This window comes from Rhinopithecus roxellana, chromosome 6, assembly GCF_007565055.1.
Source record: "Rhinopithecus roxellana isolate Shanxi Qingling chromosome 6, ASM756505v1, whole genome shotgun sequence".
Classification (NCBI taxonomy): domain Eukaryota; kingdom Metazoa; phylum Chordata; class Mammalia; order Primates; family Cercopithecidae; genus Rhinopithecus; species Rhinopithecus roxellana.
Genome location: NC_044554.1, coordinates 48,538,737 through 48,563,008, shown reverse-complemented (window position 1 = coordinate 48,563,008; position 24,272 = coordinate 48,538,737). Strand labels below are relative to the sequence as shown.

Genomic DNA, 24,272 nt, shown 5'->3' with positions numbered 1-24,272 from the left:
CTTTTAAAAAATAGGGTGGGGTGTGGTGATCCCAGCACTTTGGGAGGTTGAGGTGGGTGGAGTAGCTGAGGGTCAGGAGTTCGAGACCAGCATGGCCAACGTGATGAAACCCCGTCTCTACTAAAAGTACAAAAAATTAGCCGGATGTGGTAGCGTGTGCCTGTAATCCCATCTACTTAGGAGGCTGAGGCAGGAGAATCACTCAGACCCTGGAGGCGGAGGTTACAGTGAGCTGGGATCGTGCCACTGTACTCCAGCCTGGGCAGCAAGAGTGAAACTCCACCTCAAAAAAAAAAAAAAAAAAAAAATAACCCACCAAGAAACAAACAAAAAACATAGGGTAAGATAAACTTTTCTGGTATGATGGAACAAACACAGCTTTGCTAATTGATTTTTAGACATCCAGAAGACAAAGTTTAACTTGAAGTATAGAGACTGGATGATGTTAAAGAAAACCCGAGTTGGACACAAGGACTCTGACCAAAAATCTGATCAGAGACAGTCCTTGTCAGTACAAGAGTTTCAGATGCATTGGCTTTCTGGGAACTGGAATGGGAAGGATTCCATTATGATTTAATTGGCCTTTGCCGATAAGTCATCAGTTGGTTACGTGTCAACATTGAGGTATAGGGCTTTGGAACTGAAACTTGGGTGTGTGTGTTGAAGGGGGCATAGGAGGATGGAACTGGCTGTTGAATTGCTTACTCCTTGTAGGCAGCAGAATTGGGTGGAGACAGGAAAGTGCTGCTCTGGTGATGGGTTACCCAGGAGCCCATGTAGCTGAGCCTCATAATGCACCATACTGCATTTGCTGTGAGTCCTCCCCGTGTAAGCTGGGTAGGTGTTGCCGCCTCCCCTCCTCAGGCACAACACACACCCAGGTGCTCTCTGAAGTGTCATACCCATGTTTTTTGTTGCTGTTTTCCTTTCTTTTTTTTTTGGAGTTAGTATCTCTCTGTCGCCCAGGCTGGAATGTGCAGTGATGCCATCTGAGCTCACTGCAATGTCTGCCTCCTGGGTTCAAGCGATTCCCTGCCTCAGCCTCCCAAGTAGCTGGGATTACAGGCGCACACCACCATGCCTGGCTAATTTTTGTTTCTTTAGTAGAGATGGGTGTCACTGTGTTGGCCAGGTTGGTCTCAAACTCCTGACCTCAGGTGATCTGCCCGCCTCGGCCTTCCAAAATGCTGGGATTACAGACGTGAGCCACTGCACCTGGCGCCCATTGTTTAGTGTAAGTGGAATCATGCTGTCCCTGTTGTCCTAAATTTTTATGGGGGAGATTTTCCTTAACTACATGTGTAGATAAAGGTTAAATCATTAATGATTCATGATTTTGAAGTACTGTAACCGATTTAACCCACTGGTCGCTTGGACTCTTGGTGTTACAAACATTGCCGTGTTCAATGTTGTCCCTCATGTCTTTGTGTACACTCAGATAGATTATTAGAAGTGAAATCGTGCCAAATCAAAAGACAATGGATGTTTTAAATTTTGGTAGATACAGCCAGGTGTGATTGCTCACACCTGTAATCCCAGCACTTTGGGAGGCCAAGACAGAAGGATCACTTGAGGTCAGGAGTTTGAGACCAGCCTGGCCAACATGGTAAAACTCTCATGTCTACTAAAAATGTAATAATTAGTCAGGCGTGGTGGTGCACTCCTGTAGTCCCACCTACTCGGGAGGCTGAGGCATGAGAATTGCTTGAACCCGGGAAGCAAAGGTTGCAGTGAGCCGAGATTGCACCACTGCACTTCAGCCTGAGCAACAGAGTGAGACTCTGTCTCCAGAAAAAAAAAAATTATTTTTTGGTAGATACTACCAAATTGCTGTCTACAAAGCTGTCACTTTGCTGGCCTTAACTAAAGTGGCCTCTTAGTACACGCTGCCATTAACGTGGGTTGAAGTTATCTAACCATTTGCATTTCTAATCACAGATGTGGTTAAAATCTTTGTTTTTTTTTTTTTTTTTTTTGAGATAGAGTCTTGCTCAGTCGCCCAGGCTGGAGTGTGGTGGCGCGATCTCAGCTCACTGCAAGCTCCACCTCCCGAGTTCATGCCATTCTCCTGCCTCAGCCTCACGAGTAGCTGGGACTACAGGTGCCCGCCACTACGCCCGGCTAGTTTTTTTTTTTTTTTTTTTTTTTTTTTTGTATTTTTAATTGAGACAGGGTATCACCGTGTTAGCCAGGATGGTCTTGATCTCCTGACCTCGTGATCCGCCCGTCTCAGCCTCCCAAAGTGCTGTGATTACAGGCGTGAGCGACTGCGCCCGGCTGAATTTTTTTTTTTTTAAATTAAGTAATTTTGCTCACACCTGTGATCCCAGCGCTTGGGGAGGCTGAGCTGGGTGGATCACTGAGGTAAGGAGTTTGAGACCAACTTGGCCAACATGGTGAAACTCCGTCTCTACTAAAAATACAAAAGTTAGCTGGGCATGGTGGCACATGACTCTAATCCCAGCTACTCAGAAGGCTGAGGCAGGAGGATTGCTTGAACGTGGGAGGCGGAGGTTGCAGTGAGCCGAGATTGTGCCACTGCACTCCAGCCTGGGCAATAGAGCAAGACCCGGTCTCCAAAAAAGAAAAAACAAAAAATACGTGTTTTTGTCGAGCTACGTCTTGCTATATTGCCCAGGCTGGTCCTGAACACCTGGTCTCAAGTGATTCTCCACTTTGGCCTCCCAAAGTGTTGGGATTACAGGCGTGAGCCACCACACCTGGCTCTTTTGAATGTTTACGTTTTTAGTCTCCTGTGAATTGTTTAAATCTTTCTTATTTTTCTCCTGAAATTTTTTCTTACTGATGGAACATTTTCTTCCCTCCCTCCCTCCCTCCCTCCCTCCCTCTGTCCCTGCTTCCCTCCCTCCCTCCCTCTATCCCTCCTTCCCTCCCTCCCTCCCTCTATCCCTTCTTCCCTCCCTCCCTCTATCCCTCCTTCCTTCTCCTTTCTTTTAACCTCCCTCCCTTTTCTTTTCTTTTTTTTTTTTGAGATGGGATCTTGCAGTATTTCCCAGGCTGGACTTGAACTGCTGGTCCTTCCACCTCAGCCGATTGAGTAGCTAGACTGTAGGCATGCTCCACTGCACGTGGCCTGATGGAACGTTTTGTAAATAATCCTTCTCAGTCTGTCATTTGTCTTTGATCTTCATTATGTGTCTTCTGCCATATAGAAATTTAGCATTTAATGTAAATAATACCCCCTCACCTGGGCGCGGTGGCCCATGCCTGTAATCCCAGCACTTTGGGAGGCTGAAGCAGGTGGATCACGAGGTCAGGAGATCGAGACCAGCCTGATCGACATGGTGAAACCCCGTCTCTACTAAAATACAAAAATTACCCGGGCGTGGTGGTGCACGCCTGTAATCCCAGCTTCTCAGGAGGCTGAGGCAGGAGAATCACTTGAACCCGGGAGGCGGAGGTTGCAGTGAGCCAAGATCGCGCCACTGCACTCCAGCCTGGGTGACAGAGTGAGATTCCGTCTCAAAAAAATAAATAATAATAATAATACCACCTCTCCCTCAGAATTGTATGTTGTACCTTAGAAAGGCCTTTCCTACCGGCCGGGCGCGGTGGCTCAAGCCTGTAATCCCAGCGCTTTGGGAGGCGGAGACGGGCGGATCACGAGGTCAGAAGATCGAGACCATCCTGGCTAACATGTTGAAACCCCGTCTCTACTAAAAAATACAAAAAACTAGCCGGGTGAGGTGGCGGGCGCCTGTAGTCCCAGCTACTCGGGAGGCTGAGGCAGGAGAATGGCGTGAACCCGGGAGGCGGAGCTTGCAGTGAGCTGAGATCCGGCCACTGCACTCCAGCCCGGGCGACAGAGCGAGACTCCGTCTGAAAAAAAAAAAAAAAAAAAAAAAAAAAAAGAAAGGCCTTTCCTACCTAAATAATGCAAAAGTATGCTCTAGTATTTTTTTTAGGTTTTTTGTGGCTAAAATTTTTATCTTTAATCCATTTAGAATTTTTGGTATAGAATGAGGCAAGGACCTGATTATTCTTTCCTTATAGGGGAAAGAAAGTCACAATACCATTTATCCTATAATCTTTTTCTTATGGAAGCATAATTACCATGTCTGTCACCATCACCTTTTCTTTCTTCTTCTTCCTTTTTTTTTTTTTTTTTTTTTTTTGAGACAAAGTTTCACTGTTGTTGCCCAGGCTGGAGTGCAATGATGCGATCTCGGCCCACTGCAACCTCTCTCTCCCAGGTTCAAGTGATTCTCTTGCCTCAGCCTCCCAAGTAGCTGGGATTACAAGCACCCACCACCATGCCCCAGCTAATTTTTGCAGTTTTAGTAGAGACAGGGTTTTCGTCATGTTGGCCAGGCTGGTCTCAAACTCCTGACCTCAGGTGATCCATGCACCTCGGCCTCCCAAAGTGCTAGGATTATAGGCGTGAGCCACCGTGCCCAGCCTCTGCTTTTTATTATATTTTTCCTTTTCTTTTTTGCCTTCCTGTCCAGAGGAAACACTATTCTCTTCTAAAGCTTGGTTTCTGCTGACCAGTAGCAATTTTTAACTTGGGTCTGATTTCCCTCTGTCAGCCTGTAGGCTTTGCTGGGTTACCTCTCCTGACTAATTTGTGTAGCAGCTTCATGTGAATTTTTTTTTTTTTTTTGGAGACGGAATCTCGCTCTGTCACCCAGGCTGGAGTGCAATGGTGCGATCTCGGCTCACTGCAAGCTCTGCCTCCCGGGTTCACGCCATCCTCCTGCCTCAGCCTCCCAAGTAGCTGGGACTACAGGTGCCCGCCGCCATGCCTGGCTAATTTTTTGTATTTTTAGTAGAGACAGGGTTTCACCGTGTTAGCCGGGATGGTCTCGATCTCCTGACCTCGTGATCCGTCCACCTCGGCCTCCCAAAGTGGTGGGATTACAGGCATGAGCCACCGCGCCTGGCCAACTTCACGTGAATTTAAACATTTGTGTCATCAGGTACACTCACTTTGAAAATGTTATTGGGAGGCTTGTTAAGTCAGGTGTCTTGTATTACTGCTCTACACTCAGACCTTCTGGAAACCCTGCAGAGGGTAGCTCTAGTGGCCAGCTCTCTTGTTGAAAATGAGTGACATAAGTACATGAAAAACCCAACAAGTAGGATTTGAAACAGGGGCTAGGCCGGGCGCGGTGGCTCAAGCCTGTAATCCCAGCACTTTGGGAGGCCGAGACGGGTGGATCACGAGGTCAGGAGATCGAGACCATCCTGGCTAACACGGTGAAACCCCGTCTCTACTAAAAAAATACAAAAAAACTAGCTGGGCGAGGTGGCGGGCGCCTGTAGTCCCAGCTACTCGGGAGGCTGAGGCAGGAGAATGGCGTGAACCCGGGACGCGGAGCTTGCAGTGAGCTGAGATCCGGCCACTGCACTCCAGCCTGGGCGACAGAGCGAGACTCCGCCTCAAAAAAAAGAAACCGGGGCTAATTTTACACTTATTTCTTCCTGGAATAAAAGTCTTAAAACTTTGTTTAAAGTGAAATGTATGTATTTCTGACGGTGATTTGTTTCACTTAAATAGCTTGTTTGTTTGTTTCATTTTTCTTTCCCAAGTTTTGGGTTTGGTTTGTTTCCCGCGGGTTTCGCCCCCACCTCCTTCCTCCTCGTGCCTGCAGGGACATTTGCTGGTGTGGCAGCCTCCAGGCCCATCCCCACCCTTTTTCTTGGCACACCTTCTCTAGGATGGCCGGGACAGTGACTTAGGTTCCACATCTGTGACTAACCGTTTTCATTCCGTTCTGCAGCTTTGACAATTACTCTGCCAATGTTATGGTAGATGGAAAACCGGTGAATCTGGGCTTATGGGATACAGCTGGACAAGAAGATTATGACAGATTACGCCCCCTATCCTATCCGCAAACAGTAAGTATTGCAGCTGATTTTTGATGTGTCTTTTTTAGAGTATATAATTCTCGAGCGTTTAATTAGTGCATGTTACCTGTGGACTTGCTTATATTGCCAGCATTTGGATATTGAGTAAATAGCAGACGGGGTGGAATTAGTTCCATATAAACATCCCCCTAGATGGCAGGGGTTTTGTGTTTTGAGCGTTAACAGCTGTTCCATTGTTGGGCATTTTACAGTCTTCCATTTAGCTTTAGAATAACCATATGAAAGGTACTTTTTGTTTTGTTTTGTTTTTGCAAATCAGTTTTTAACACCAATTGGTTTGAAGACAAGTTTGCTGTGTGACTGTTTTGTACCACAGAATCAAATTAAGCAGTTAAGATTCAGGTTTCTTTAAACCAAGTTAGTAACTAATCTTACAGGTTTAATGCATTTTTTCCCACAAAATACATAATTTGTATGGCTATAGAACCTAAATCTATTCAATGTAGGTTGAGGTTTTGGTTTTGTAAAATGTATCCACTGTGTCCAATCAGAAAAAAAAGTTTAGTTTTTTTTTCTGTATCAGACAAGTGATTTATTTATCAAAGCTAATTAGAGCAGTAGCTGGTGAAAATGGGTACTTAGAAGACATTGTTGTGGTTAAAAGTTACTTGTCTTTAAGCAGTTGTTTTACTTGTGTATCATTTGCTGATCTTGTTACATGTTCTTCATTTTTAAAAGTGTCTTTGGAAGCAAAACTTAAATATGCTTGAGATGCCTTGGGTCGATATCCTGTGTGCAGTCCTAGCTCTGTGACCTCACGCAGGCTTCTTCCTCTCTCTAGTCTTTGCCTGTTTCCTCGTAGGGTGAGATGGGTACATGTCACGCACCGAGGACAGTCCTGGGCACACAGCACACACTGCGGGGCCGGCCGCGGTCAGAATTCTGCTGTTCCTGAGTGTGCGGGGGGGTCAGCCTAGAGAGCGCTGCTTTCCACGTTGTGCCCAAACGAGTGGAAGCTGTGTGGGTGCTCGGCAAACCTGGATTGGCTGGAGGGATTGGGGTTTGGGGTTGGATTGAGGTGAGGAAGACTTCCTAGAGAAAGGCTGGCTTTGAGCCCCAATTGATGATGAGGCAGCCTGTGGTTTTAGGGGGTAATATGGATGAAATAGTAGTTAAGTCTACTGTATTAATAATCAGTCTGTAATCTCCAAACAATTCAAATTCTTCTCAGTACCTTAGGAAACTATACCCAGTGGATGTTCACTGATTCAGATTGTAAATGGATTTAAAAACATACTGGCTGGTAGAGTAGGAGTCTCCAGCCCACTGGACACATGTGGAAGGGTGTGGTGTCATTCTGAGAAATGAGAGCCACCCTGCTGTGACTCAGGGGGTACCGGGCAGGGCGTGGCCTTTCTCTAAGAGAGGCCTCACAGTAAGTCAAGGGTGACTTGGCAGGAGTCCCACTTTGTGTTCTGAGGAACACAAAGATGAGGAAGGAGAACTCTCCTCAGCTTGAACAAAGCTGTAGAGTATGAGGCCTGGTATCAAAGTAGGTGTTGTCCTCATAGGGCTAGCACTTAAACTTCATGTCTCCTCTGTGTGAGACCATGGACTGCTTTCCTAGAAAATATTTGAAGAGCAAGAAGGGAGTGAGACATGGTTCTTGCCCTCAGGCGGTTCACAGAAAAGTCCCATAAATCATGTAATACACCCTGTACCAGCAAGGGGGTGAGCGGGGCGCTTAAGGAACAAGAGGAACGAGCACCCACCCAGCAATGGAAGCCTTCCTGCCTGGACTCCTTCAGAGATAAGGAAATTATCTTGACAACTCAGGGCAGGCCACAAATGCTCAGATACCAGTGTCTGGAGGGCCTCATCCCTTTGGGCCACACTGTGCTAAGAAGAACAGGATCTCGGAGTAACATGCTGGCACCTGGTTCTCTTTGATAAAGGTGAAACCTCTAAATTTTGTACTAAATGGAATGTGGTCCCTGATTGCTGGCTCTGTGATCTGCAGACCTGTTTATGTAGCTCATCCAAGACTGCTTAGATACACTCCTGAAGGACCAGTTGGAACATTTCTTATCTAGGTCGTCCTAAAAAGAGATGTTACATTTCCTGTGGTCATTTCACATTGGCATCCTTCTCTGTTGGGTAGCTCTCTCTGGCTAAGTCTGTTCAGACCATTCGTTTCTTCTTCGTTCTCCAAAAGATGGTGAGCAGGTAGTCGCCATTCTCAGTTGAAACTGCCCTCAGGTTTTTATTTTCTCAAATTAAGTAATGATTATTTTCTCTTGAAAGTCTTTCCTAAGTTCTGCATACTCATCTTCAGGTGGCACGCACAGAATCAAGTCTTGTCAGAGTGATGCTCAGGTTCAGCATCTTCCCTTGTGTAGATCACCTGTATTTATTTGCCTGCTTGCACCAGGATTGGTGCAAGCACGAGGATTGGTGGTGTGAGCGGGGAGCCTAAGTAACCTGTCAGTGTCACAACGAGTCCTGAGCTCTGTGTGTGTCCTGAGACTCAGGCTGTGCAGCGGGTTCGCTGAGAAGCTGAGCCTCCATGTTGGGGTCAGCCAGGACCCCAGTGCGTCATGCCAATTGTTTTGTTTTCTCCCTATGCTAAGTTTGTCTTTTTGAGACGGAGTTTCGCTCTTGTTGCCCAGGCTGGAGTGCAATGGTGTGATCTTGGTTCACCACAACCTCCGCTTCCCAGGTTCAGGCGACTTTCCCACCCTAGTCTCCCACATAGCTGAGCCTACAGGCATGTGCTACCATGCCTGGCTAATTTTGTTTTTTATTTTTATTTATTTATTTTTTTGAGATGGAGTCTTGCTCTCTCGCCCAGGCTGGAGTGCAGTGCTGCGATCTTGGCTCACTGCAAGCTCCACCTCCCGGGTTCGTGCCAGTCTCCTGTGTCAGCCTTCCGAGTAGCTGGGACTACAGGCGCCCACCACCACGCCTGGCTAATTTTTTATATTTTTGTAGAGACGGGGTTTCACTTTATTAGCCAGGATGGTCTTGATCTCCTGACCTCGTGATCCGCCTGCTTCGGCCTCCCAAAGTGCTGGGATTACAGGCGTGAGCCACTGAGCCTGGCCAGTGGTAAAGGTTTTCAAGTGGTGGGCTAGACTCCTGTGAAGGTAGATAAAAAGAAAAACTGCGGTGTTTGGCTTGGCAGTTTTGAGTTTCAAAAGGCCTCAGCCTTTGGGAGGTTGGCTGTTACAAGTGCAGCCAGAGAGCACCGGGCACACACCTGTGGTTAAACAGAACTGGATTTGTTACTCTTCGCCACGAGGGAGACACAGGCATCTGGGGGCTGTGGGAATTCAGCCCTCACTCATACTGGCTGGGAGCAGGGGATATTTGGTGATTTTTGTGGTTTTCGTATGATGATCTTGGATTTGTCACCACTTAGAAATGATGATGAGGTTTTTTTTTAAAGTTTACTTACTTTTTGGTCCTATTTCAGCACGGTCACACAGGTGACTTGGTCTGATGTCTGTGTTCTGTGAGATTATTCTATTCAATAGTGGCAACCTCCACCATGGCGAAGCTGCGAGCGCCAGGCTGGTTCTCAGATGTCAGGGACTGCCTGACCCTTTTATAGGATTATAGGCGTGAGCCACTGTGCCTGGCCAGAATATCTGTTTTGTTGTTGTTGTTGTTGTTGTTTTGTTTTTTGAGACGGAGTCTTGCTCTGCCACCCAGGCTGGAGTGCAGTGGCGCAATCTCGGCTCACTGCAAGCTCCGCCTCCCGGGTTCATGCCATTCTCCTGCCTCAGCCTCCCGAGTAGCTGGGACTACAGGCGCCCGCCATCACGCCTGGCTAGTTTTTTGTATTTTTAGTAGAGACAGGGTTTCTAACTGAGATGGTCTCGATCTCCTGACCCTCGTGATCTGCCCGCCTTGGCCTCCCAAAGTGCTGGAATTACAGGCGTGAGCCACTGCACCTGACCAGAATGCCTGTGTTTTTTAAAATTCCAAACCTGAAAGTAAAATCCAGGTGGATAGCATTTGGAAGAAAATAAAATGAAATAGAAACAACACTGCTTTTTTGTAGTGAGATCTCAGTTGTCCAGATGCCCCCCTTGTCTTACTCCATGGAAAGTGGACCCATCTCTTGTGGTTGGTTCCACCAGTGGGCAGGAGGCCACGGGAGGAGCAGCCCTGGCTGCACCTCTCACCGCCGAGGAGGAAGTGGTGTGTGATGCAGGAGTGATAAAGGCATTGAAGGCACCGTGTGTGTAACAGGCATGCGCGAGTCTGGGTGAGTCAGAAAGGGGAAAGCAGTGCTCAGGTTGACTGGAAACATGGGCCGGTGACTGGAGACAGCCTGAGGCTCCAGAACACACAGGTGACCTGTGAGGAAGGAAGTTGAGAGACCCTGGAGAGACACTGATGGTGCCCTCTGAGGTTCTCTAAGTGTTATGAGGACAGGGAAGAAATAGAGCCCCCCAGCCAGGGTCAACCAGCACAGCCTCTGTGTGTGAGGCGTCAGGACAGCGACGACGGCCGGGAGGAGCGGATACTAGGAAGTGAGTACCAGAAGCACTAGACAGGGTTTCAGGAAGCTATATTTAGCTGGGGATGAAGAAGGAACAAGGAAGGAACAGGCAGATGGCATAGCACGAACGCCGGGTGGAAAGTGGAACTGCTTGCTCCTGTTGTGCATGTCTCTTCTCCATCAAAAAAGAGGCTCTAAAAATCGAAAGGGTGCCACAGATACGATCAGAGGCTCTTTGGAAGCTGCATTTTTGTAACTGGTTCTTGATGATCCTCTCCCATGGTAAAGATTTGGCACCATATCAAGTCCTTGGGAGGACAGATCTTCAAAAATAGCCCATAGATGAAACCCAGATAGCTGTGGAAACTAATATGCTCTTTGAATGGTAAATCCAGAAAAACTTGAGTGGCTGGGCGCGGTGGCTCACGCCTGTAATCCCAGCACTTTGGGAGGCTGAGGTGGGCGGATCACGAGGTCAGGAGATCGAGACCATCCTGGCTAACACAGTGAAACCCTGTCTCTACTAAAAATACAGAAAAACCAGCCTGTCATGCTGGCTCATGCCTGTTAATCCCAGCACTTTGGGAGAATGAGGTGAGCGGATCACGAGGTCAGGAGATCGAGACCATCCTGGCTAACATGGTGAAACCCGTTTCTACTAAAAATACAAAAAATTAGCCAGGCGCGGTGGCGGGCGCCTTTAGTCCCAGCTACCAGGGAGGCTGAGGCAGGAGAATGGTGTGAACCTGGGAGGCGGAGCTTGCAGTGAGCCGAGATTGTGCCACTGCACTCCAGCCTGAGTGACACAGCGAGACTCCGTCTCAAAAAGTCTCAAAAAAAAGAAAAGCTTGAGTGAGATGAAATTAAAATAATTTTCTCATCTCCCCACCATCTCCTTTTTTTTTTGAGACAGAGTCTTGCTCTGTCACCCAGACTGGAGGGCAGTGGCGCAACCTCTGCCTCCCAAGTAGCTGGGATTACAGGTGTCCACCACCACACACGGCTAATTTTTGTATTTTTAGTAGACACGGGGTTTCACCATCTTGACCAGGCTGGTTTTGAACTCCTGACCTTGTGATCCACCTGCCTTGGCCTCCCAAAGTGTTGGGGTTACAGGCGTGAGCCCTTTTCTTTTTTTTTTTTTTTTTTTTTTTTTTTTTTTTTTTTTTTTTTTTTTTTGAGGCGGAGTCTCGCTCTGTCGCCCGGACTGGAGTGCAGTGGCCGGATCTCAGCTCACTGCAAGCTCCACCTCCCGGGTTTGCACCATTCTCCCGCCTCAGCCTCCCGAGTAGCTGGGACTACAGGCGCCCGCCACCTCGCCCGGCTAGTTTTTGTATTTTTAGTAGAGACGGGGTTTCACTGTGTTAGCCAGGATGGTCTCGATCTCCTGACCTCGTGATCCGCCCGTCTCGGCCTCCCAAAGTGCTGGGATTACAGGCTTGAGCCACCGCGCCCGGCCTCTGAGCCCTTTTCTTTAAAGAGTTTCAGGGTTCTATGTTGGAAGAGTGAGTTTGTCAGTTTTTTTTTTGTTTTTTTTTTTTTTGTTGAGACGGAGTCTCACTCTGTCGCCCAGGCTGGAGTGCAGTGGCCGGATCTCAGCTCACTGCAAGCTCCGCCTCCCGGGTTTACGCCATTCTCCTGCCTCAGCCTCCGGAGTGGCTGGGACTACAGGCGCCCGCCACCTCACCTGGCTAGTTTTTGTATTTTTAGTAGAGACACGGTTTCACCGTGTTAGCCAGGATGGTCTCGATCTCCTGACCTCGTGATCCGCCCACCTCGGCCTCCCAAAGTGCTGGGATTACAGGCTTGAGCGCCTGGCCAAGTTTGTCAGTTTTTATTGGAATAAAGAAATGAATTGACAGCATTGTGATAAACACTGGAAGTGTTCACTTCTCAAATTTGTCCATGGCTGGACGTGGTGGCTCATGCCTATAATCCCAGCACTTTGGGAAGCCAAGGTGGGTAGGAGTTCGAGACTAGCCTGGCCAACATGGTGAAACCTGGTCTCTACTAAAAATACAAAAAATTAGCTGGGCATGGTGTTGTGTGCCTGTAGTTCCAACTACTTGGGAGACTGAGGCAGGAGAATCGCTTGAACCCAGGAGGCAGAGATTGCAGTGAGCTGAGATCGCACCACTGCACTCCAGCCTGGGCAACAGAGCAAGACGCCATCTCAATAAAAAAAAAAAAAAGCTTGTGCTTAAGGGGTGGCTTCCCCCCGACCTGCATAGCGGCCCAGAACTGGGGGCCTTGGTGTCAGCAACAGTGTTGATTTTGATAATGCAAGTCTGTACATTCAAACCAGGCTCCCAGAACTAGGTGTAAGATAGGAACATTTCTGCATAGGAGACTTGGAATGTTCTGGCAGCATTAAAACTGTCAGCCCTGAGGCCTGGCTATGTTCTGGGAGAGCCCTTTGTCTGGTAGGCATCATTTACGGCTGGGTACCTTTCTTGTGTGCTGTGGCTTCAGCTAGGCTGTGTCTGAGAACTCGGAGCACTGGAAAGTGCCCGTGGCTCCCGCCTGCCTTCACGGTAGGGGACAGTGCAGAACATCTCCGGCTGTGCGGGCTGTTGTAGATTCTGGTGGGTGCTGTCATGGGAGGAGGAGCACGTTGTTGCCCCCATCAGGACCTGCCTGACCTCTGTCTTCATCATTGTTGAACTTCTTACGCCCGCTTTTGACCAGATAGTGTGGAGTGTTTCAGTGGCGTTTTGTCATCGAAGATGTTAGATTATTATATGCTTTTGGATCCCTCTGGAGGGTTAAGACAAAATTCTAATAAAGAATCGATAAGAGGTTATGTTGATTTTTATTTTCCTCAGTCTGTACTAAACTCAAACCAAGTTCTCATGCATTACTAGGTTGGAGAAACGTACGGTAAGGATATAACCTCCCGGGGCAAAGACAAGCCGATTGCCGTATGTAAAACTTTCAGTCCACTTCAGTTTCAAGCTTTCTCTGTTCTCTCATTTCACTTCGTTTTCTTAGGATTTTTTTTTATTAAGCCTCAAGCTCCTTGAGTGTTTTATATTTAATTCACTCAAGGTTGGGGTTTTGCTTGATGAAATAAACTTGATTAGAGTGTGATAGTTTACCCACCGGCTTGAATTAAAGCAGTTTGTGAACTGCCGTCTTCCCCTCCTAAGTGAAAGGAGGGGAGAGTGAGAGGGCCCCTCTCCTGGCTGGTTGGAGATGCAGATACGGAGACTCCTCTTGGAAGCCCACCTGGCTGTGAGCCGAGCCGGAGCAGGACTAACCTTGTTGCCGGGGCCTTCTTTCTCCGCTTCGGTGTCCCGTGTGGTGGGGCTCTCTGGGCGCGGCTGTGCGGTGCTGCTGAGCTAACCCCACCGTGCTTGAGATGGTGTGCTGGGTGCCGCGGTGATTCTTGGACGAGCTTGTGCATGCGCCAGCATTCTTCAAATGCCAGTTATAAAAAGCTGTTGTGTGGGATGTTTCTTTCCCTTTCAGGTACAAGGTATCAGCTGGAGGGTTGAAAGTGTAGCTTGGGAATTGTGTGCATTTGATAAAGTAGCATAATAGCCTTTTTCTAGGAGGATATTTTAGAAATCTAGCATTTTAGAAATTCTTGGGCATTTTTAAATACAGGTAAATATTTGAATTTGGTTTGACACAAAATACAGAATGGAGGAAGCATGCAGATGTCTGGCGTGTTCCCCGAAGCACCCTCCACTGTGTCCTCTGCACCCACCCTTCGCGCCTCTGCTTCAGCCACAGCTGCCCTGGGAGCGAGTTCTCCTGAGGCCCTGGCTGTGCTGACTTGAGGGCAGCATGAGGGTGGTCGTCAGCTGTGAAGGTGCCACTTATACACTAAGTCCTCCTTCCTTGCGGAGGGAAGGGCTCAAGTAGCAAATATTGGAGCCCCCACTTGGTGCTGGGAGCTGTGACAGGCAGCTCCTGAAGAAGCAGTTTAATTGGAACCAGTGACCATCTAAAAATGTTTGTACTCTAAACCAGATTTTACAGAAATATTGGAATCATACCTTCATACTTGATTTTTTCTGTTCAGATAGATAGGCGGAAAGGAAGCCTCCTGGGGGTCTGGTCTGATCCTCACGATCCTTGAAGAGCTTCCGGCATCATTCTGCCTTCACGCTCCCCATTTTCATAAGTAACTGGTGGCTTGACCTGCTGGGTTTGGTTTGGGAGCCCTCTGACATACTGAAAGGGTGGATCAGGAAGCGTCTGACCAAGCCACTGGTACCTAGTAGATACGCTCTGCGTCCGACAAGTCCTTCCCAGCAACATCCAGAAAGCAAAGTGCAGGCTTTGTTCTAAGGTCGTTGTCTAAATGTTTCCCTGTGTTTCCTTTTTGTAGGATGTGTTCTTAATTTGCTTTTCCCTTGTGAGTCCTGCATCATTTGAAAATGTCCGTGCAAAGGTAGGTGGGGATTTAAAGTATGTGAGTTATAGAATGACAGTCTCAGAAATAAATACTTTAAAATATCACTTAGCCTAGGAATTTTCAGTTATTTAAATTGGTTTTAGTAATTTGCTACTTAAGCACATGACTGGGTTTTTTATTCTTTTGAGACAGGGGTCTCACCCTGTTGTCCAGGCTGGAGTGTGGTGGTGACATCAGAGCTCACTGTAGCCTTGAGCTCCTGGGCTTAAACAGTTCTCCTGCAGTTCTCCTGCCTCCCTTCACGTGTTGCTGGGACCGTAAATGTGCGCCACCGTGCCTGGCTAATCTTTAAAAATTTTTTGTAGAGCTGGTTTTGTACACCCTGGTTGGTCTCAAACTCCTGGGCTGAAGTGATCCTTCCACTTCAGCCTCCCAGAGTGCTGGGATTATGGGTGTGAGCCACTGCGCCTGAGCCATCAGCAGTTTATTTTTATTTATTTATTTCTGAGATGGAGTCTTGCACTGTCACCCAGGCTGGAGTGCAGTGGCACGATCTTGGCTCACTGCAACCTCCATCTCCCGGTTCAAGCGATTCTCCTGTCTCAGCCTCCTGAGTAGCTGGGATTACAGGCGCCCGCCACCACACCTGGCTACTTTTTTGTACTTTTAGTAGAGACAGGGTTTCACCATGTTTGCCAGACTGGTCTCGAACCGCTGGCCTCAAGTGACCCACCCACCTCAAACTCCCAAAGTGCTGGGATTTCAGATGTGAGCCACTGTGCCCAGCCTAATATGTGGATTTTTAAAGCTTCAGGTTCTGGTTCAGAAGTTTCCTGGACCTCATTAAAATAATGAGGCACTCAGAATTGGTCTAATAAAAATAACCACCATTTCTACTCCAGTCTCTTTCACAAACTTCATAGTGAAAATGACGAGACAGCCCCTTTAGTAGGGACATTTTCAGTGGGGATAATGGCGGCAGACCTGAGACCTTGGGCTAGGTAGTTTATTCTCATTTCTGAACAGATGATGAATTTTCTCAGATGACCCTAAGAACTGGTTTTACCAAAAACAAAGTGGTTTATTTGCTTTGGGAGGAACTCTCTTCCCTTCCACCTCTTCCCCTGTGGTTGTAGAGCCCATTCTCTCTGGTTGTGGTTCTGTCCGGCCATGATCCGGAGTCCTAGCTTGCTAATGGAACACCTGAGATGTTCCTCATGGCTCAAGGCTCGGATTGAAGGTGGGAACCACATGAAGGCTCAGTGAGGAGGCTGTGCCTGAGGTTAGGTGTCTGGCACAAGTGCCGCCGGCTGGGTGTGATTTAGGTGAAGGGCGTCTGTAAAGGAGCACGTCACAACCTCTGTTCCTTCTTTACGTCTAGTGGTATCCTGAGGTGCGGCACCACTGTCCCAACACTCCCATCATCCTAGTGGGAACTAAACTTGATCTTAGGGATGATAAAGACACGATTGAGAAACTGAAGGAGAAGAAGCTGACTCCCATCACCTATCCGCAGGGTCTAGCCATGGCTAAGGAGATTGGTATGGAATCCTGCGTTTTTCCTCTGCCTTGTACCTCTTTTATTGTAGTGACAGAGACTGGAGTCCAGTCTGGGAAAGGAGGGTGTGTGTCTCCCACTCAGGGCCTGGTTGTAGTCTTGGGGAACCAGCTGGCATTGCCCTCTGGGTCTTATTGTCAGCGATGGAAGGTGGAAGCAGGGCTGGGAGCCGGCAGAAGGTGCCCGGGCCCCCGGAGTTGCCTCCCGCCGGTGTTGTGATCAGAAGAGAGTGGGCTCGAGTGTACACTGCCGTGTGGTCGTGTTTCCTGTAGGTGCTGTGAAATACCTGGAGTGCTCGGCGCTCACACAGCGAGGCCTCAAGACAGTGTTTGACGAAGCGATCCGAGCAGTCCTCTGCCCACCTCCCGTGAAGAAGAGGAAGAGAAAATGCCTGCTGTTGTAAACGTCTGAGCCCCTCGTTCTTGGTCCTGTCCCTTGGAACCTTTGTACGCTTTGCTCAAAAAAAAAAAAGAAAAAAACGGTGGAGCCTTCGCACTCAATGCCAACTTTTTGTTACAGATTAATTTTTCCATAAAACCATTTTGAACCAATCAGTAATTTTAAGGTTTTTGTTTGTTCTAAATGTAAGAGTTCAGACTCACATTCTATTAAAATTTAGCCCTAAAATGACAAACCTTCTTAAAGCCTTATTTTTCAAAAGCCCCCCCATTCTTGCTCAGATTAAGAGTTGCCAAAATACCTTCTGAACTACACTGCATTGTTGTGCTAAGAACACCGAGCACTAAACTGTGTAAGGACCTTCGTCCTTGAGAAGACTGTAGCTTCTGCAGTTAGGAGATGCAGACACTTGCTCAGTAGTTCTCTTATGTGTAAAGCAGAACAGCCTCCCGAATGGCGCGTTGCCATTGAACTCACCAGTGATTTAGCGGCCCATGTTCACGACATAACATTGTACTGTAATGGAGTGAGTGTAACAGCTCAGCTCTTTGGATCAGTCTTTTTGATTTCATAGTGAGTTTTCTGACCAGCTTTTGCGGAGATTTTGAACAGAACTCGTGTTTCCTCTAATGAAGAATTCTGTTTAGCCGTGGGTGTGCCGGGTGGGGTGTGTGTGATCAAAGGACAAAGACAGTATTTTGACAAAATACGAAGTGGAGATTTACACTATATTGTACAAGGAACAAAAGTGTCACGGGTAAAATCTCTAAAAGGTTAATTTCTGTCAAATGCAGATGATGAAAGAAAGGTTGGTATTATCAGGAAATGTTTTCTTAAGCTTTTCCTTTCTCTTACACCTGCCATCCCTCCCCAAATTGGGCATTTAATTCATCTTTAAACTGGTCGTTCCCTTAGTTGCTAACTTAGTAAGTGCTTTTCTTATAGGACCCCTTCTTACTGAGCAATATGCCTCCTTGTATTATAAAATCTTTCTGATAATGCATTAGAAGGTTTTTTTGTAGATGAGTAAAAGTGCTTTCCATGTTACTTTATTCAGAGCTAATAAGTGCTTTCCTTAGTTTTCTAGTAACTAGGTGTAAAAATGTGTTGCAGCTTTATAGTTTTTAAAATATTTTAGATAATTCTTAAACTATGAACCTTCTTAACATCACTGTCTTGCCAGATTACCGACACTGTCACTTGACCAATACTGACCCTCTTTACCTCGCCCATGCGGACACACACCTCCTGTAGTCGCTTTGCCTAATGATGTTCCTTTGGGTCTGTGAGGTTCTGTAAACTGTGCTAGTGCTGACAATGTTCTGTACAAGTTAACTCACCGGCAAGAATACAACGCAGAACCTTTCAGCCACGACAACAGGATTTTTTAAATTGACAGTTGCAGAATTGTGGAGTGTTTTTACATTGATCTTTTGCTAATGCAGTTAGCATTATGTTTTGCATGTATGACTTAATAAAACCTTGAATCATACAACTGGTAATACTGGTGTTTTTGAGACTTGATGAACAAGTTCCTGGTGTGCGTTTGTTTGCCTCGCTTTAAAGTCCCGGGTTGTTGGAGCCAGTCATTTTCAATGCATGTCTCCACACAGGAGGGACAGAGGGAGTGCCACCTCCAGGGGAGAACTGGGTGAGCCCAAACAATACGGCAGGAGTGGAGGTGATGCTCACGTTTGGACCTGTCGAACAGCGGTGAAGCTCTGGTGGAGAAACGCGCGTCGGGGACTGTGCACATCCTGGCCCAGAGCTTGGGGCTGAAGATGCAGACGTTGTGACCCTAGACTGGCCCTGGAAGAGTAGAGGTTGGTGAACCACACACCCTTAAGGTCCTTTCCAGAGGCTGGCTGGGTGGCTTACACCTGTAAGCCCAGCGCTTTGGGAGGTTGAGGCAGGAGGAGTGCTTGAGCCCAGGAATTCTAGACCAGCCTGGACGAGAGAGACACCTCTCTACCAAAAAAAAAAAAAAAAAAAAAAAAGCCACACAAGAGCCTGAACTTGTACTATACAAAGGTTCATGTTAGAATTCGTTTTCTTAAAATTCCTTTTTATTGCTTTGAAGATATTTTTTGTTTTTTTGTTTTGTTTTGTTTTTTGTTTTTGAGATGGAGCTTTGCTGTTGGTGCCCAGACTAGAGTGCAGTGGTGTGATCTCGGCTCACTGCAACTTCTGCCTCTCGGGTTCAAGTGGTTCTCCTGCCTCAGCCTCCTGAGTAGCTGGGATTACAGGCGTGTGCCACAACGCCCAGCTAATTTTTTGTTTTTTTTAGTAGAGACGGGGTTTCACCGTGGCCAGGCTTGTCCACTTCAGCCTCCCAGAGTGCTGGGATTATAGGCCTGAGCCACCACCCCCAGCCGAGTTTTTTTTTTTTTTAACAGATTAAATAATGCAGTTTTTGTTTTTTAAGACAGGGTCTGGCTCCGTCTCACAGACTGGAGTGCAGTGGCGTGATCTTGGCTTGCTGCAACCTATGCCTCCTGCGCTCAAGCCATCCTCCCACTTGAGCCTCGAGCCTCTGGAGTAGCTGGGACCACAGGTGTGCGCCACCACACCCAGCTAATTTTTTTGTATTTTTTGTAGAGTTTTGCCATGTTGGCCAGGCTGGTCTCGAACTCCTGAGCTCAAGCAATCGCCAGCCTCGACCTCCCAAAGTGCTGGGACTCCAGGTGTGAGCCACCATACCTGGCAATATGCAGTTTTTAAAAGTAAAAGTTTTAGTGGTTTTTAAAGAAAAACAGTCTTCCCCCTTCGTACCCTTTCCAAAAGTAATACTTTGTTTGCTTACCTGATTTTTGGTATTTTACCTGCCCGTGTCTAAATTAGGCTTTTTGTGCCAGTGAAACCATTCTCATCATTCCCACCATGGAAGATGTGAGGCTTGCTTTCCCGGTTGCAACCCTCTCCACCCAAAACCTTTCTCATCCTCTCAATGTGATGGTTTTGGTGGACTCAGTTTAGTCCTGCACAGTCACTACTACATAAACTACTCACCGGCCATGCCATGTAGCAACAAAACCGCGTTTCCTGCACAACTTCTGGTTTTCTTTGGGATAATTAGTACTTTGCTTACTTTCCTATGTACTGAATTCAATTGTGAGCTACTTTTTTTTGGGGGGGGGCAGGGTCTTGCTCTGTCACCCAGGTTGGAGTGCAGTGGTGCCATCACAGCTCCTGGGCTCAAGTGATCCTCCTGCCCTAGCCTCCTGAGTAGCTGGGACCACAGGTGTGTGCAACCATGCCCAGCTAATTTTTAAAATTTTTAGTAGATTGGGGTTTCCCTATGTTGCCTAGGCTGGTCTTGAACTCCTGGCCTGAAGCCACCATTCCACCTCAGCCTCCCAAAGTGCTGGGATTACAGGTATGAGCCACTGTGCCCGGCCTCAGGTGTGAAGTTTTCATCCATTGTCTAAACCTCTCAAGATGTTCAGATGTGTTGTTATTTTGCCAATATCCATTTTCCTGAAGTCATATGACCTGCACCTCTCTTAGGTGCTGGTCTTCATTTCCTGCACCTAGATTCTTTTTTGATTTACTTCATCCTGAATGGTTTCTCCAAGAGCTCCTTGAGAGTGTGCTGGAAGTACACACAATCATGCACCATGTAATGACATTGTAGTCAACAGTGTATTGCATACATGATAGTGTGTGAGACTACCTTATTTTTACTGTAACTTTTCTGTGTACAGATACGCAAATACTACTGCTAAAACTGCCAACTGCATTCAGTATAGTAACGGGCTATGCAGGTGAGTAGCCTGGGAGCAGTGAACAGGCCCCACCTTCGACCTAGGTGTGTAGTAGGCTGATGTTAACAATGAAATCACTCATGTGTTTCTCAGAATGTATCCCTGTTGTTAAGTAAGGCATCACTCTTATTTTTGAGCCCCTGCATCTTTTTTTTTTTTTTTTTGAGGCGGAGTCTCCCTCTGTCGCCCGGGCTGGAGTGCAGTGGCCGGATCTCAGCTCACTGCAAGCTCCGCCTCCCGGGTTCACGCCATTCTCCTGCCTCAGCCTCCCGAGTAGCTGGGACTACACGCGCCCGCCACCTTGCCCGGCTAGTTTTTGTATTTTTTTAGTAGAGACGAGGTTTCACCGTGTCAGCCAGGATGGTCTTGATCTCCTGACCTCGTGATCCGCCCGTCTCGGCCTCCCAAAGTGCTGGGATTACAGGCTTGAGCCACCGCGCCCGGCCGAGCCCCTGCATCTTGACAACTGTTTTACAGTACTTCTGGCTGGGCCTAAAATTCTAGGTTGGTGTTAATATCCCTTTTAAGTTTTATTGAGACAGGCTCTCAACTTTGTTACCCAGGCTGGAGTGCAGTAGCATCTCAGCTTATTGTGGCCTCAATGACCTGGGCTCAAGCAGGCCTGCTCAGTGTCCCGAGTAGCAGGAACTACAGGTGTGCACCACCATGCCCAGCTAATTTTGTTTTGTAGAGATGGGATCTGACTATGTTGCTCAGGTTGCAGATTTTTTCTTTTGAGACAGGCTCTTGCTATGTTGACCAGGCTTAGACTCAAACTCCTGGGCTCAAGTGATCCTCCCACTGCAGGCTCTCAAGTAGCTGGGACTACAGGCTTTGGCCCACTGCACCCAGCCTCCCTTCGGTTAAAAAAATTTATTCTTGGCGGGGCACAGTGACTCACGCCTGTAATCCCAGCACTTTGGGAGGCCAAGGTGGGCAGATCATTTGAGGTCAGGGGTTCAAGAGCAGCCTGGCCAACATGATGAGACGCTGTCTCTACTAAAAATACAAAAATTAGCCAGGTGTGGTGGTGCACGCCTGTAATCCCAGCTACTTGGGAGCCTGAGGCAGAAGAATTGCTTGAACCTGGGAGACGAAGTTGCAGTGAGCCAAGACTGCACCACTGCACTCCAGCCTGGGCGACAAAGTGAGACTCCATCTCAATTTTTTTTTTTTTTTTCCCTGTAGAGACAGGGTCTTGCTGTGTTGCCCACACTTGTCTTGAGCTCAAGGAATCCTCCCACTTTGGCCTCCCAAAATGGAATGATTACAGGCCTGAGCCACTGCCTGGCCTCTTCAGACTTTTGAAGGCAGTTCTTCCATGATCGTTCTTAGCCATTTCTGTTGGGATGTATTTTTTTCTTACATCTTGTGAGATTGTCCTTTTCTCTTCCACATCCTAGGGTTTATTTTATCCACCATGCTGTGCACTTGGTGGCCTCTTTCCATCTTGGAAATTCGTGACTTTCAAACTCAGATGTCAGACCTGGAGTGGCCTCGTGAACCTTTTTCCTTTCCCGGTTTGTTACCATCTTTGAGGTTTTGATTTTGTCTCTGATGCTTTTCATCTTCAGGAGCTCTTTTCCGCTCTCTCCACTGTGAGCCTCCAGGGTCAGTTCTGAGTCACAGCGCTTTCTCTCAGTCCCATGGCATGGTCCCATGGCATGGGTCATCAGGAGCTTCTGCCCACATCATGTTTCTTTTGGTCTCTTGTTCTAGTGTCAGGAGTCCTTGGCTTATGCTTAAAGGCTGAAGTTGGAAACAGTTCCCTAGGAGGGTCAAACCATGTAGCAAGTCCATCTTGTACCTTTCTGACACTAGGTGAGTGCAGGAACTGGGTTTAGAAACAAGCTTGTAGCAGTTGGACGCTGCTGTAGCTTTTTTTTTTTTTTTTTTAGACAGTCTTGCTCTGTCTCCCAAGCTGAAATGCAGTGGCACATGGCACGATCTTGGCTAACTGCAGTCTCCGCCTCCTGGGGTCACGCAGTTCTCCTGCCTCACCTCCTGAGTAGCTGGGATTATAGGTACCTGCCACCATGCCTGGCTATTTATTTATTTACTTATTTTTTTGAGGTGGAGTCTTGCTCTGTTGCCCAGGCTGGAGTGCAGTGGCATGATCTCAGCTCACTGCAACCTCCGCCTCCCAGGTTCAAGTGATTCTCCTGCCTCAGTCTCCTGAATAGCTGGGGCTATAGGCACGCGCCACCACTCCTGGCTAATTTTTGTATTTGCAGCAGAGACGGTTTCACCATGTTGACCAGGCTGGTCTCGAACTCCTGACCTCAGGTGATCCGCCCACTGTGTCCTCCCCACAGTGCTGGGATTACAGGCGTGCGCCACTGTACCTGGCGGGAAGTTTTTAAAGGACCCTTTGCAGGGTTTACAAAGCTAGGGTGGCATGGCTGTGACAGCAGAGGCCCCACGGAGGTGTCTTCTGAGGTCAGATTTCCTGGGAGAATCTTCTGGAAGACTTGGGGAGGCAGGAGGGGCAGAGTCTCCTTCCCTCAGCTGTGCTTGTGTCCAGTCCCCACCTTCCACCTCAGAGCAAACGACGGGCCAGGTTTCTTCCCACTTTCGAGCAAACCTGCTCTTTAGCTGGTCTTGTCTGCCTCACCCCCACTTCACAGCTGCCCAGGGTATTGTAAGCTGGGGTCAGTTCATGTCTTTCCTTCCCGCCTAAGGTTCTGTACTGCACGTCATCTGACTGTTGGAGTGTCTTCTCCCATCCTGTGGGTCTGTGCTTTTTGGAGAAATCTCCCTCCTGTCATTCTGTTGGGCTTCCAGTGGGAGGGGTGAAGTCAGTGTTCATGCAGTCTTCCATCTGAAGCCAGAACCTGAGGTTCAAAAAGAACCTCTACAACCACCCAGTGTATTAGCGCTACCTGGAAATCCCCAGTAAGAGAGCACGCGACTGTACACACAGGCACTATCGTGACGCGTGCTTTATTGTTTTAACTTCTGAATCCACTGGCCGACCCCAGAGCCAGAAGAGTAGCAAGAATTCTATCAGCAACTCTGGATGCGGACACAATGAAACAACTGGGCCGTGGGAACAGGCGCTGGGGAGCTGTGGCTCGGAGGGGCGGGGCCGGGGGCTCCACTCACTTCCCCGACTGGGTTTCATTTTCATCCCCAGCCAGAGCTCAGGGCTGCCCTTGGTGACGCCCAGGAGAAAACCCCAGCCCGCACCCTCACAACAGTTCCATTTGCACAGCCAGGAAGCCCAGTCTGAAAAACAAACCACGCCTGTAAACCGAGTTGGATGAAAAGGGCTGGCTTGGGGGTAGGAGGCTACGGATCTGTTCACGGTCTTCCGGGTGGGCCCTGGATTCCAGCACTTCTGGAGCAGCCAAGGGATCCATCCACGGGCCAGGGCTTTCCGAGGCTGTCTCCACGGTCGCTGGGTCTCAGGAGTCCCATCACCTGAGCGTGCTCGCTGCTTCTGCTACAGTGGCCACAATGACTTCCCATAAACGGTTCAGTCATTGAGACCATGGAACGCTGTTCCCATCCGATTTCCGCTGATGGACGTCCGCTGTTTTGGCGTCATGGGAATTCCTCGGATGGTAGGTCAGTTTAAGGACAAAAGCGCGAGTCCATCATTCCTGGGACAGTTTCCCGTAGCCCTGGTCAGGCCACGTCCACCCCGGAGACCCCCTGTGCCGGACAGGAGACGCAGGCTGCCCTGTCGGAAACCAGGCTGTCCAAGGCCCGCATCAGGATGTCTGGCATGTGGTCTGTCAGCATCTTCGGACCTATGAGTATTTTGCTGAATTCTGCTTCGTGTGACCACTTGGCGCTATACTGAGCAGCAGAGCAGCAGCCAAACCTGAAGCAGAAAAG

General features: G+C 48.1%; 2 protein-coding genes and 1 long non-coding RNA gene across 5 annotated transcripts in view; 1 reads left to right on the top strand and 2 right to left on the bottom strand.

Moving 5' to 3' along the window:
• The window catches only part of RAC1 (Rac family small GTPase 1), a 32,475-nt gene extending 14,318 nt beyond the window's left edge, over positions 1–18,157 (top strand). The window contains exons 3-6 of the mRNA XM_010367744.2: positions 5,745–5,862; positions 14,682–14,744; positions 16,090–16,249; positions 16,539–18,157. Coding sequence (XP_010366046.1) covers positions 5,745–5,862; positions 14,682–14,744; positions 16,090–16,249; positions 16,539–16,669 — 472 coding nt within the window. The 3' untranslated portion in view covers positions 16,670–18,157. The remainder of the gene's footprint in view (positions 1–5,744; positions 5,863–14,681; positions 14,745–16,089; positions 16,250–16,538) is intronic.
• LOC115898242 lies at positions 16,726–22,394 on the bottom strand. The gene is made up of 2 exons (XR_004057933.1): positions 21,701–22,394; positions 16,726–18,474 (listed from the first exon to the last, which is right to left on the bottom strand). It is a non-coding gene; the product is annotated as an uncharacterized LOC115898242 (long non-coding RNA).
• Positions 22,395–23,353: 959 nt separating this feature from the next.
• Positions 23,354–24,272, bottom strand: part of DAGLB (diacylglycerol lipase beta) — a 41,472-nt gene continuing 40,553 nt past the window's right edge. For all 3 annotated transcript variants that reach the window (XM_010367746.2, XM_010367745.2, XM_030932211.1), the window contains one exon: positions 23,354–24,258. In XM_010367746.2, coding sequence (XP_010366048.2) covers positions 24,060–24,258 — 199 coding nt within the window. In that variant the 3' untranslated portion in view covers positions 23,354–24,059. The remainder of the gene's footprint in view (positions 24,259–24,272) is intronic.